This window comes from Anthonomus grandis, chromosome 2, assembly GCF_022605725.1.
Source record: "Anthonomus grandis grandis chromosome 2, icAntGran1.3, whole genome shotgun sequence".
Classification (NCBI taxonomy): domain Eukaryota; kingdom Metazoa; phylum Arthropoda; class Insecta; order Coleoptera; family Curculionidae; genus Anthonomus; species Anthonomus grandis.
Genome location: NC_065547.1, coordinates 14,721,141 through 14,735,886, shown reverse-complemented (window position 1 = coordinate 14,735,886; position 14,746 = coordinate 14,721,141). Strand labels below are relative to the sequence as shown.

Sequence of the window (14,746 nt, the reverse complement as noted above, 5' to 3'; positions counted from 1 at the left end):
ACCCAAAAATATAAAATGAGTTTAAATGAAATGAACTTAGGCACACTCATAAAATAGATCTATTTCCTCATCGGTGTATAGTTAGTGCATATTGGAGAATGATTTTTGAAACTATAACTTTTATTTAATCTAACAATTATATAAATGACTTTAGATATTTTCTCAAATGAGCCGGATAAAAAATCCAGTACCATCGATCTGAGCACAGTACATTATCTAAAAAGCGCAAATCCTATCCATTCTTTTGCAACATTCTGCAGAAAACCCGTAGGTTCATAGCTCCGAAGCAGCAGGTTTTTTCATTCTGCTCCATCCATTGCACGTGGTATGGGTGATATTGAAATCAGTAGTAGTCGCATAATTTTCAATTTCTGTCTTAAACTTGATCAACATAATCAATACGGAGTCTCGAGAACGGCAGTGTATCCCTCACGATAATCAGGATATCGTAACAAATTTGGATTTGTCTTGGTAAAGGTTTCAACTCCAACCAATTCCTCTGCATTCTTCATAAATTAGATCAATGTTCGCATACTTGTGAGCGGTATACCGCACGGGCATATTAAAACAGTTAATCACCAACACAATCACGGCTCAATTCGCTTAAAGTCCACAAGAAAGTCTGCATACTCTAACTTGATATCCATAATCAACAAATCCAAATCAGAAGGTAATAGACAAGGTAAATACAAGCAGGTACACGAGATACTGTAAACAAAATAAATACCAAAAATATTTGTTGTTTTTGTTAAGGTGATAAAAATTACTATGTTGGTTTTATATTTTTCCAGGATAAATTAAAAAAAAAATTGAACATGATTTAATTCGTTTTAATTTTAGAATGTTCTCCTAAGGTAGATCAGTTTTATCCTTCACTCAATGACAATAACATGTTTCATCACATGTTTAGTGTTTAAATTTGGAAGCTGACATTTGAAGATTTATTAAAAAAATATTGTAATGGTAGGCATTATTCTTGGCTTTTATCTAATAAAAAAATAATAATAAAATAATAATAATAATAATAATAATAATGATAATAATAATAATAATAATAATAATAATAATAATAATAATAATAATAATAATAAAAGATATGAATTTTTAAGGTGTGACAATCAAAAATCTGATCCAAGAGAACAATTTTGACGAATTTTCACGCTTATAAATTGCTCCACCAACCCTTTCACCATTATTACTTTCCGAACACACTGTAAATTTACGATGTTAATTGTTAAGCTTAGATTCGTCATTCTTAATACAAACTCCTTGGCCATCAATCAAAGAAAACTATGGATTTTTAAATAAAAGATAAATATTTTGAAAATCAAAATATTGAGTAATATTATAAATAATAATAAAATTAATATAATTTTTGTTCCAAATAATATTAACATTTTTTTAGGAGCCGACAGTACTTCTGGCTTTAATCAGGTAATTTAAACGTGTATCAATCTGAGAAGAAGTTTCTGTAAAACATCGAAAATGCATAAATTAACCCTTCACCAGCGTTGCCGAGTCCGTCAGACTGCACCAAATATAAAATACTTAATAAATTCCGTCTTCGTTTGTTAAACAGGGTGAGTCTTTCAGTACCTTCCTATGATACCTGTCATGTTTCAGTTCTAACTTTGAAGAAATTATGCAAAGATGGTTTGAAGAGTCTGATAAAGAGTTTTCAGATCTAGATGCAGATCCTCCTTACTTTTGAGAATAGCATGACAAGGGATCACGAAATGGCTAGTGAGCTTCCTTATAGTGCTCCTGATAATGATGACGAGGAGATGCGGGTTATTTAAAGTGAAGAGAATAGTGAAACAAATGAACCAGTTATTTCTGCAAATATTTCTACAGAAAAAAACACTGAATTAATCTGAGATATAAGAACAGCAGCCTGTTCAAATATTAGAACATCAGCTATATTGAACCAGTGAACGCATGTCGACAAATTTTCTCTAAAGATATACTAGTCACCGTTGTGCATTACACAAATTTAAAAGTTTATTCTAAGCCTGGCTAGTGAAAATTGCACAGAATATAGGAAGGTAAATTCAGCTAAAATCAATGGCTTGGTGGGATTTTTGCTGTTAACTGCTTTTTTAAAGTCGAATAATGAGGCTATTGAATAAATCTTTTTAACAGACAGGACTTGTAGAGAAATTTTTAGATTGGTAATATCAGCAAAAAAGATTCGCTGTCTTAATAGCTACTAATAAGATACTTTATTTATGCAATATTTACTGTTTGGGAGTGAATGCAACTATTGGCAAAATGTTGGTCGGTTTTAGGGGCAGGTGTAAATAATATGGTCTATACGATACATATATTTATTTTACCAAAAGATTTTTTGATTCACTAAAGAATATTACAGAAGAAGAAAACCGGTTTTCTATTCCAAAGCAAGCTGATGGTGTTCATTATAAAGCCCATATTTGGAAGCAACAAAAATATTAGCGGTGATAACTAAAATTCCTCAATAGAGCTCTCATACTATCTCATCAAAAACAAGCTTACATACATAAACACTATGAAGAAAAACAAACGTAAAATGCCCACAGACTTTCTTAATTCTAAAACAAGACAGATGGGATCCACGCTATATGTCTTTACAAGTAACAAAATATTGATTTCCAGAGTACCAAACCCAAAGAAAAATACTGAAAAACCGGAGAACTATCGACCAATTACATAAGATTTGTTCTCATTGCAAATTTCTTACAAGTTTGAAACTGTTTCCAAACCATTCTTGATGAGCATGCGTAAAATATTACAACTTCTGATCGATTTGAAACCGTCTGTGCGAACATCAAATACGGGTTAAGTGGAGAAGAAAAATAACCTCACTTTTTTATACCAGTGGGAAATGGGAAAATAAATCAAACATAAACAAACAAAAATTATACTACAACCTTGAAATAGCTGTATATTATTAATAGAGTTTAAGGTTGTGTGATTATTTGCTACTTCAAGACTTACTCTAAAATAGTCGAGAAATTCTATTCTATTAAATTGGGACACAGTTTCATCAAAATAGTTTTGATTTTTGGGCTTTATCTGTTCTTCAATTAAATCTTCTTTAAAAGTCTGTGTCGGAATCAAAATAACTCGGAATCAACAACATTCTGATCAGATTCTTCTGACGATTTAAAATCACTATTTCCTTAATGTTTTCTTAATATTTTTAGACTAATCCAACAATTTAAAAAACAATTTTCAAAACGAATATCAAGGAGTATACAAAACGACAAAATACAAACAACAATTTAGAGGTGATGTTCATATTCCGAAGATCGGCGTTGACTGGCTACACGAATTCTCTGACACTTTGCTTGAAATAAATCCGAAAACAAGTCTGACTATCAGATGACGATCAGAAATGTGTGTAAGAACATCAAACTTTTGATTTGAAACCGATCAGAAGTTCCTGTGCGAACGCATTTTACTCTATTGCGCATGTTTATTTGTCGAAAACTTGTTTCTTACTGCTGTGAGAACAAACCTTTAGTCACTTTTATAAACTCTTCTCGAGAATTGTTATTACATGACTGAAAAACAAATTAGCCAATAGAACAGGACCGATTCCACAGAGGATTTGGAACCAATGACCATCTTCAAGGTCTCAAAACTGTGATCGAAAAATCAATAGACCGCTTGTCATTGCCATTCGGGACTTCCACAAGGCCTTTGACACCGTTGAGTTGAGTGCAGTCTTATAGCGAAATCCATTGGAAAAAAAATTGCGGCACTAGGGCGGCACCGACACTGGTTCGGTTCAGGTAAAAAACCGCATTGCTACATTGCCAATGGTTTTTGGATTTAGCCTTGAGGAGACAATTCAAAAATTTGCTATTGTTAGTCGATGCTATCTTTTACGTTACCTTCCCTTAAATTTTAATTTGCTTATATGCAATTATTTACCAAATTCCCTAAATAATAACCTCCATGTTTTCTACTTACGGGATAGGAACTAGAGTCACACGACCTCCTATAGCTCGTGCGGAACTGGGTGCAAAAACTGCCACCTTGGTGCCCCAATGGATTACACAAACCTGCACTAACTACCAATGGTTTGTAAATTTTGCCCTGGTTCCACATTCGTACTACATTTTTTCCCCAATAGATTTCGCTATTAGACTACTCGCAAAAATGTTTTGTCGGCTATCGTCAAGCCGGATTCCCACGAGTGGTGTATTTGACAAGTATACTAATACTGGTGTAGTTGGCAAGTCGACCAAAATATTTTGTCTTTTACAAGTAAAAGCGTTCACACGACGTATAAGATTAACAATTGGACCAAGAAACAAATACGCCAGGACACTGGTTTATTGAACATTTTAGTGTAACCACGATGGATAGCCGTAATATGGTCGCGGCTTTTGTAGCTTTTGTTGTAATGAGTGCCTGTTATCTAAAATTAAGGAGGAAAAAAATATATAAGAAAATAATTTGGTGGGTGGTTTCTTTAAATAGATGTCAACAGAGGTAAATATGTGTTCTTATATATTTATCTAGATAATTTCCTATTTCAATTTTATTTTACTCTGTAAAACTATATATATTCTTTTTTTTGTAAAAAATATTGTTATTCCAACACGTACCTATTCTACCGGCTTTTAAATACGGAATGAATAGTAGTAGCGAATAGTGATGCGAAGAGTCCGGATTAATCGTCCGTTCAATCCGAATATCAAATTATTCCGAATCAATCCGGATATCTAAATCGTCCGTCACACGCCCGTCGACCCGTTCGACCGACAATGAAATAATTGTATGAGCTTGCACGAGGCTCACGAAGTTCCACCTTCCACCGGCTAAGAGAATCCGAATTAAATCGTCCGGTAAAATAACCCGGCAATCGGACAAAGCATTTTTGTATTGATATTTTGCATCGTTTAAAATACACTTGATTTATTACATACATAATTAGCTATTTTAGTTTAGTATGTAAAAACGAAATGTATATGTTTTTCGAAATATATTCGAAAAACAGCCATAAAAAACGTTTATCGGACGGTCGAGCATCGAGCCCGAAACATGGCATAATTTGCCGAACGGGCGAGACATCAAGCGGACGAATTAATCCGGATGAAAAACCCGAATTTTCAATTCATCCGAATCAATACTGTCCGGATATTGTATTAATCCGGATTTCTACAACACTAGTAGCGAACTAAATGAACCATGTTTGGACGTATCGTGTGAATGCGCCAGAAATATAGACCAACAGACTTGTCAAGTGTACGCCGCACTGGCGATTCCTTTGACTTGCCGCGATTTTACCGACAGACGACGGGAAAACGGCTAGCAATTTCCAGTGACAAATAATTGCACAAGTAAAGCATTTACACTATATGACAAGTGTACGCAATTGACAAATATTGGCCAAATACACCACCCGTGAGAATCTGGCTTTACACTACTAAACTAATATATAATAACATATATAAAAATGTTACAATGATGGTAAAACTGCACCAACTACATAAGAATGGGTTTAGGGAGATACAATAGGGTGATAGTATGTCACCCAAACTGTTTATCACTGTTCTGGAATTCGGGATGCTTTAATGGAGCGGTAAGGATTTAAATGATGACTTAAACCTAACATGGATCAGGATATGAGGAAAATGCTGGAACATCTTCAGCAAGTATGTGCTGTGCTCAGGTCTGGCTAAAAGTTAATATATCAAAAACGAAATTTATGACGAATCTTAGTGGAAATATTAATATGGGTGACAGTGAGGTGAATTTGGTGGATAGGTACACATATCTTGGTCATAAAACACGAATCTCGAGGGACAACCTAACATGCGAATTAAGAAGAAGGCATATGGCCGACTTGGGAACAGTTGCAGCTTGTATCATCTGAAAGAAGCAGTGCACAATATTAGCAATGGCCATGAGAAAGAACTATATTATACTATGATAAACCGCGATACCAAAAAAAAATCTTTTAGCCTCATCATACATATAAAATAAAGATAAATTTAAATATTATACTTATGAAAGATATTTAAAATCTAATCTTCGCCCTGCTTTATTAGTAACATCCCCAACGCACTTAATCTTTCTTCTCTCATTGAGTAAGGTAAAGTTAGGAAAAGTTTTTATCCTCTGTAACATGGAGAAGCACCTTTTAGCTCCAGTTATGAAGGCATGGGTGTGATTACTAAGAATTCCAGCAGCTTAATATTTCCTGAAAAGTAGATTCCTTCCTATGAAACTAATGATAAAAGAGGAATGGCTTGAAATTCTTCTCTTTCATAGAGTACCAGCAGTTCTGTTTACAGATGGGGTTTATCTAAGAATGAATAAACTCTAACTGTCTCAGAAAACAAACATACATAATGTGGTAGCTACTAGATGTCCTGTAAAAGTAATTTGGAACATAATTTGTTGCAAAATGGAATCACAAACTTGTAAGGCCTCTAGTTATTTATTCATTGAAACAGATATATCGGCACAAGGATAACGTCTCCTTTTCGGAAAAATAGGTTCATCAATAGCTACATCCATTTCATCACGAATTTGTTTGCATTGCATTTTTAAAGTTTTGTAGATTTTGTTTATCTTTTACGAGATAAATATTTTTGAATTAAAAAGTATAGGTCCATTGTTTTATTTTTAAAATGAATAATTTTTGTAACGAAAAATCTGCATATTTTTTGATACAATATTCTTTTATTCCAAACTTTATAATAGTTATTTATTTTACACACGTGTACCATACAAAAATTTTTCTACAACCGAAGAAAATATTAAAAAAAATAAAAAAAATCAAATTATTTTACGCACTTAAACGCACTCAAAGTTTCTCTTTTTACGCACTAGTGCGTAAAAAGAGAAACTTTACACACCTTGGGAAGTGCGTAAAGTGAGTACTTTAAGCGCGGTAGTAGAAAAAATATTTTTATAGATAAGGACTACATCCCAAATAAATATTTATGTTTCAAAAATATTAAATTATATTTTTATAAAACTGGCAAAACTGGAGATTGTTCACTTTGGAATATCAGATACACTCTGATTCTTAATTATTGATGGCAGATCATTGACGTAAAGAAGAATTAATAGAGGGTCAAGTACTGAACGCTGAGGAACTCCTGCTGACACAATCACTCAAAGATGCTGTTATCACCTTTTCTGTTCTATTAGTAAGATGTGACTTAAACACAGTCAAAAGTTTTGCCAAATCACAGAAAGCTACTCAATTTGGTTAGTTCTAAATAAGTTCTTTTCTAGCATATATCAAATTTAAAAAAAAAACTAAACGATTATTTAGTCTTTCACGATAAACCATTATTAAAAAAAAACTTTGACACCCTGCATCTCCAAAAAAAAAAGCATCACCGGTCTTAAAAAACTAAAAAAACTTTAAAAAACTAAAAAAAAATCAACCCTTGAGGTTTGGCCACCCTGTATAATTTAGATGCTAGCAAGACAAAATCAGTTTAACCTTAAATATTTAATTAATATCCCTATGAAAGTGGATCGAGGCATTTCCATATACTCTTTTTGATTAATCTTGTTTATACAGCGTAAACAAATACGTATTAACTTTTACTTACCTTTTTATATAAATCAACAAATTCTACTTAATAAAAATACACAAAAACCATCACCAATCTAATGTAATTATTAGAAACAATGACTAATTACTGATTTATCTGACCCAAATAAATCATTGTCAAACAGTAGTAAATCATGATAAGATTATTAATGCCCCAATTAGTAAGAAGATAGAAGACATCGAACATAATAACTGGTATAATTTATTAACCGACTTACCCTTAAGTTTCTCCAGTTGCCCTTCTAACAGTCTTACTTTCTCTCTATAAGTTTTATTTTCCAAAATGATCTTCTGCAGTTCTTGTTGGGCCTCGGTTTTGAAATCGTTGGCCACCCTCACCGAGGTTAAGAGGTCGTTTTGGAATTTTTCCCACTCATCGTTCTAGTAAATAAAAAAGAGAAACTTTAATTTTCTGCTGTGCGACGATAAAAATAAACTGATGCATACACCCGAATTGTTAACGTAGCACTTGAGATGAGTTATCTTTTATCGTAGATAAGTGGAAGCGAGATTAAAATGGAATTTTAGGATGTAGGTCTGAGTCATTGTGTTATTGGCTGTTAAGTCAATGTTTTATTGGCTGTTAAATTTTATACAGTTGATAATCCTAATGAGCTATTAAATTTTCATTTTTTTTTATTAAAAAGGGTGTGTTATGTGTGTTTAGGTAATGTTTTGGTATTACAGAAAATAGGCAACTTAAATGAATGAATATACTTGAACACCCGAACACATAAGTAAATGATCTGCTATATAGGTTCTGTCAGCTGAAAACCAGCTTAAATGGCGTTTAAACATTTTTATATTGGTTGCTTTTTTAGTGTAATTTGGCAGGGTCGATGCACGGATGAGAAGAATATTATTCTGGCAGTTTTTGTCAAGGTAAAAATCTTTTCTCTTGGGAACAGAGAATGGTAAGAATCACGAGACCTGTCCCCACATAATCTCGAAGTTCATTTTCTTATAAAACAATTAATGTTTGAATCAAATAAATTCTTGCACTTGCCGAAAAGCAAATAACATAACAAAATTGTTATTCTACTAAATCAAAATAAATAGATCTAGCAAAACATGTACCAAGTTCCTGATACAAATTCTTCTGATTACAAATTCTTAGGGTTACCACCATCATTTTTTTGAAAATAAAATGTGGTAGCACATTTAATTTTTTTATTTTAAAACAAAAGTCTTTAAGTGCTCCATTAAGATATGAGTATATTTAATTTAGCTATTAAACATAGACAATTTCCTCAAACTTTAAAAATGGCATATAACTCCTGTCTTTAAGAATGGAAGTTAAAATGGAGTTAAAAATTATAGAACCATAAGCTAACTAACTTATTAGCAAACATTTTTGAAACCTTATTTGTAGTGCATGGGTTCCTAAAGGGTAAATCTACCACTACAAATCTTGCGCATATTTTAGAATTAGGAGCAGTGATAAATTCATAAAGTCGACCATGAAACTAGTGCTTGCAAAGCTGATGAGAACTTTGGAAGCAGATCATGCTTACTAATTGTTGAAGTCCTATATAACAGACAGGGTCCAGCAAGTTAGAGTTGACTCTTCAAGATCAAACACATTTATAGCAACCTCAGTAGTACCACAAGAAAGTAATTTGGGTCCTCCGCTGTATTTATGCTTCATTGACTTCCTGCCATGGGCTTATGTTTGCATATGATTTTAAACTGAGGAGTTGTCAAAACACATGTATTATGTTATCTCTTTTACTACAAAGATGAGGCCAATCTTAAACCAGTATTATATTGAAAATTCTGAATTAAGTCGAGTTACTGAGGTTAAAAATCTAGGGATTTGTTGCAAATTTGAAATTTAATGATTTTACCAACATTAGGAAAAAACCCTTTAAAGCACTTAAATTTTTTTTTTTTCATTAAGCACTTTAAAATTTCCACTATAAGAAGACCATATAATGCAAAAGTAGAGTTCACCTTGAATATGCTTCTCAAATATGAATGCCTTTGGAACCTGTGCATATAGATCACATAGAAAAGGTCCATAATGTCCATATAAAAAATAATGTTTCAGGTAAAACCAGACACCAGCAAACAATTTGTTATAAGCCTTTGTCAAATCTGACGTACAGCCGAATGCAAGAAATGTTTTTTTTTCGTTTTATCAATCTCACAACCATACATTCAAAGTAAGACACGTTAACATTACTTTTTTATCTAAACTTTTATTTAATATAACGATGAAGTTATATTAAATATTTATATCTATTTTTTCGTCGATTGAATAATTCATACTTGTTTTCAAATATCGACTGTCACTGATTTATTGACACTTTTCCTCACGTCAGTGACAATATTCATTTTACTGGTGCCCGTTTGGTTTTACCTGAACCGAAAATTTGCTAATTTTGCAATTACATTTAATTGACTAATTCAAGATTCGCTTATTAAAATTTTTTGAAACTTTGCACGAGGGTTTGCTAGATTGGTCTCTTCAAAAAGTTATCTTACATTTTTTCTGTAAAATGTACAGGGAAGCCAATAATTGACCCTTTTAAAATTTACATGGGTTTTCCTATGTTCCGCTCGGCGACGCACCACCCGGTATAAAAAAAAGTGAACTTTGAATATAAATAAATGTAAAGTCATTGATATAGAAGAGAAACTAAAAATGCCGAACTTTGCGGAACACCACAACCCACTGAAGTATATTATATACTTAGACTAATTAGAACCAACACAGAATCTCGTAAATACACAATAGACAGCTTTAGATCGGTCAGAAAAAACTGCAGCGGAAAAATTGATCTAAGAATAAAGTTTATTTAAAAAATTATAGATGGCATCGTTTATCTCCTTGGCCTGTTAAAACCCAAACTAATTTTTTGTTAGTTAGTTCTTTTATAGGAAAGCGTAACTTTGCACTTTGCCATTATTTTTTAAATAAAATAAAATTTAGGTAAAATGTACTCTGTGGTATGCTTTAAATTTCCCTTTTTGATTCATTTCTCGACCTCTAACAAAAAAGTTTAATGATTGTTTTTAGAATAAAATTGACAATATTGATTTTTTTTTTGAATATTACTGATTTTTATTTTAACATTTGTGACTTTTAAGACAAAATGAATAGTTTTTAATTCATGTTAATAACAAAAAGTTATCAAATATTTTAGAAAATGTCAAAAACTCTTTTTCTTATTAACAAAATTGGCAAAAATCCTAAATTTTGTACTTTTTTTCAAGATATTTTAGGAAGTATTGTTTATATTTATAATGCAATTTTAATAATGTTTTTTAATTTATGGCCCAACCCGCCATATCTGCTGTGACAAAAAAATTTAGATTTTTTTTTAGTTTTTAAAATTGAGAAAATATAATAGAGTAAACAAGAATCCAAATACTATTTATACATATCTATAACGTACTCATTTTAAGGCTTAATTCAATACTTTTTAATTTATAGCTCTATCTGCCGCGGCCGTGGTAACAAAGTTATGAAGAAAATGAAAAAATCAATAACTTTGATTTCTTGATCGAAAACTGTGGTTTTCTGATTAGTAAAAAAAAATATTTAATTTTCGGTTTTTAGGAAATATTTTTTATTTACCTAAAACGCACTCATTATTGGAATTATCATAATATGTTTAAATTCATAGTTTGATTTGCCGTCGCAAAAATTATGAAAAAAAAATTACGAAAAGAACTAAAATTACAAATTTTGATATTTTTCAAAAACCTGGTTTTTGACAAAATATTGTTATTATATAAAAGTTACTATGTCGTATTCTTTATACAGGTTGGCGAATAGAAGACTACACATAGGCCTAATAAATGGCAACACCGTTTCTCGCTTATTTCCTGGTTGATAAGTGGCGCAGCGGATTCCGATCGTCTGATTTGCTATTTTCGGCACGGTGTTTTCGATTCAATACGATCGAGCAGTGTTGTTGGAGAGGAACTGGGTATGCACCATAAAACTGGGACGAGTATTTGGAAAAAACATGGATGCAAATGTTTTAAATATTCCTAAACTCAGGAAGTATTTCTTGAAGACCAGTGGCGAAGAATGGCATTTTGTGAAACCATAAAGGAAAAGGCAAATGAAAATCAAAATTTCTTAGAAAATATTTTGTTTTCAGATAAGTCCTCTTTTCCATTACATGGTAAACACAATCCTTCCATTGTTCGTTACTGCTCTCAGGTAAATGAGCACAGAAGTTTACAAGTTCATATTCAGTACCCTCAAAAGTTGAGTAATTGGGCTGGTATTTTGCGCGACCATATTATTGAGCCATTTTTTAATTATGGTACTTTAAATGCCGAAAAATACCTTAAGTTGCTACAAAACCAAGTTCATCCTGCCGTTCACCTCCTCTCTGATATAGATCTGGGATCAGTCTATTTTTAACAAGATGGCTGTCCTGATCATAATGCGGAGTAAAAGAATTTTTAACAAATACTTTTCCTAAATGCCTTATTAGTAGGACTTATAAACCATAAATTTAGATTTTTCTCATAGAATATTTTCATTATGTAACTGGTACTAAATGGTACGGTTTATACGTTGATTTTTGATTTATGTCACTAACTTAAGTACCTCAACAGTAATAAAACATTTTAAAATGCGAAAAAACAATTTTAGAACCAAGATATGAATTTTGTTTGTTTCTGTTAAAAAGCGTTAATTTTTCAGAAAATATTGTTCATAAAATTATACAAAATGAAGTATATTTCTTATGATTTACAAAATAGTATTTGATTTAAGGCGTAAATCTTTTCGAATAACTGTTGATTTTCGAACATTTTTTATTGAAATCTTACAAAAATTAGTCTCAAACAATAGTTACTAGAAAAGTTAAGTCTAATGTTTTCAAAACCACCAAAAACACACCCCCAACAAAAACTATTTACCTCTTCTTCCCTCAGTTTCTTCAACTCGAGCAACTCGTTCTCCAAATTGATATTCTTACGCTCGGTTTCGCTCATATTCCGTTGCGTTTCTGATAAAACCGCCGACAGTTGCCGCTTATCCTCCAGATGGCATTGCGACTGCAACTGTAACTCGTTTACTACCTCCTGGTATTGTTGCAGCTGTTCGTTCAAATTGTTCTTTTCGGCCACGACTTTTTCGCACTTGTATTCCAGGTCCGCCTGGGTGGTTTTCGCGTTGTTCCTAGTCACTTTGCATTCTTCCTTTGTTTTGAAAACAAATATTTGAATTAAAGAAGGACGCTAACAATGCCAAAAGTTCAGTATTAGGTTAACGGAAGATTAGACAGTTGAGTGGTTTTATAGTTCAGTTTAAAGGCTTCAACTGCATCGAAAAGTTTTTTTTTTATGGAAGAAATTATTTCGGAAACGAAAGGAAGTATTTTTTTATTTCTTCTTGGCAGTGAAAGTCATAAAACTCTATAGGATGATTAGACTCAACTGTCTGGAATAGTATTGTTGTAGTTTAGGCAGTTTCATGCTTAATTTCCACGAATGTAACTACATTAAAGAGGTTTAAAAAGAAACCCTTTTTAAAACTTATAGAATAGATCTTGAAACCAACAAATAATGAAAAATATGAAATGAAAAATAATGTCCAAAATAATTAAATCCTGTCAGGTGAAAATCTTACCTGCAGCATAAAAACTTGCTCTTTTAACTTCTCAATCTCATTTTTGCTCCGGGCCAGTTGCTCCTTTAAATACGTCACCTCAGACTCAAGCTGATCCTTCTCCTTCCTGGCATTATCCAACATTTCATCCAGTTCGCTTTTGTCGCTCAGAGCACGATCTTGTTCCAGTTCAATGATCTACGATAACATATACTTTTATATTGAATGACTCTGGTCTGTAATGAAAGAACTCACCTTAGTTCGAGCGGTTTCCAATAAATCGGACAAACGGTCCACCTCGATTTGTTTTCCGGAATATTGATCTTTGGTTTGGGTCAGTTCTTGATCCAGTTGTTTGTGCTCGGCATTTTTGGCGTCCAAGGTGCATTCTAGGGTTTTTAAGCGTTCCGTGAGCTGGGCAAGGGCTTCACACTTCTCAGCATGCGCTAAAAAAAACCGAATAAATATGAACAATAACTTCGAAGATGTAACCTTAACGCTAGAATATAGAATATAAGATATTGATCGTAACATCGTTTGGTGGTTACGGGTTTATGTTAAAAAGAAAGAAGTACCATTAAACATAACAATACTGGAATGAGTTGTAAATTCATTTTTCGTCATTAAAACCCTTTTTGGAAGATCCACACAGTATTTTATTGTTGGCACAGATTATGATCTAGAGATACTACCCAACACAAAATTTTGATCAAATGACACATACATGATATGAACTATGAACTTGTAAAGCTTGTTTTTCGTTTTACTTTTAACCCAATAAATGTGGTTTGAGGAACTCAATGTATAAAAACGAAAAAGAAGTTAAGTATTTTTTTACTTGATTACTTATTCCTGAGAACGGATTGGAGGGTAAAAACATGATCAAAAGTTGACGATTTATATTACTTAGGGGTGTGTAGATTGGGGTTTTAAGGACATTCATATACCCTCTATTTGCCACATATAATCTAAAATTTACTCTAGTTTTACAAAAACTTTAATCACCTTTTCTAGAATCCTGTAACTCCCCTTGGATTTGATCTAGTTTCAACAGCAATTGCTCCCGTTCATCTTGTGCGGTCCTTAAGACTTCTACCAGTTGTTGTTCACGTTCTACGGCGTTTTCAAACTGGTTTATTCCCGTTTCATCTGATCTATTGCTTTAAAAAAAGGAGGTTTTTTAGAAAAAGTATTTTATAATAGAGTGTATTCAGCTCAAGGTATGCCTCTGTGAAAACTTGTTGTATTTTTAATGTTTTTTATTGATTTTATAATGATCCTCACGTTTGATATGCATACAATTAAGCGTATTTTTCTAATTTATGTACAAGAATAATGATAATTGTCATATATACAATTAAAGGAATCCACGATATAAATCTAAAACAAAATTTTATTTAAATAAATAAAAATATTTATTTAAATAAGTTTACAACAATTCAAAATAGGTGCAAAATGCATTCATAGAATTTGTGTGTGCATATATTAATTGATTTTCAGCAAAAAAATTTAACCTAAGTTAGCCGTAGAAAAGAACAGTATAGTACAGTATAGTATAAATAACAAGCCGAATATAAGATCATAGTTTATAATTTCGG

General features: G+C 32.2%; 1 protein-coding gene across 8 annotated transcripts in view; it reads right to left on the bottom strand.

Moving 5' to 3' along the window:
• Positions 1-14,746, bottom strand: part of LOC126750378 (cytospin-A-like) — a 240,202-nt gene that overhangs the window by 30,784 nt on the left and 194,672 nt on the right. For all 8 annotated transcript variants that reach the window (XM_050459990.1, XM_050459997.1, XM_050459989.1 and 5 more), the window contains 5 exons: positions 14,154-14,308; positions 13,404-13,594; positions 13,170-13,346; positions 12,458-12,739; positions 7,789-7,951 (listed from right to left, as the gene is read on the bottom strand). In XM_050459990.1, coding sequence (XP_050315947.1) covers positions 7,789-7,951; positions 12,458-12,739; positions 13,170-13,346; positions 13,404-13,594; positions 14,154-14,308 — 968 coding nt within the window. The remainder of the gene's footprint in view (positions 1-7,788; positions 7,952-12,457; positions 12,740-13,169; positions 13,347-13,403; positions 13,595-14,153; positions 14,309-14,746) is intronic.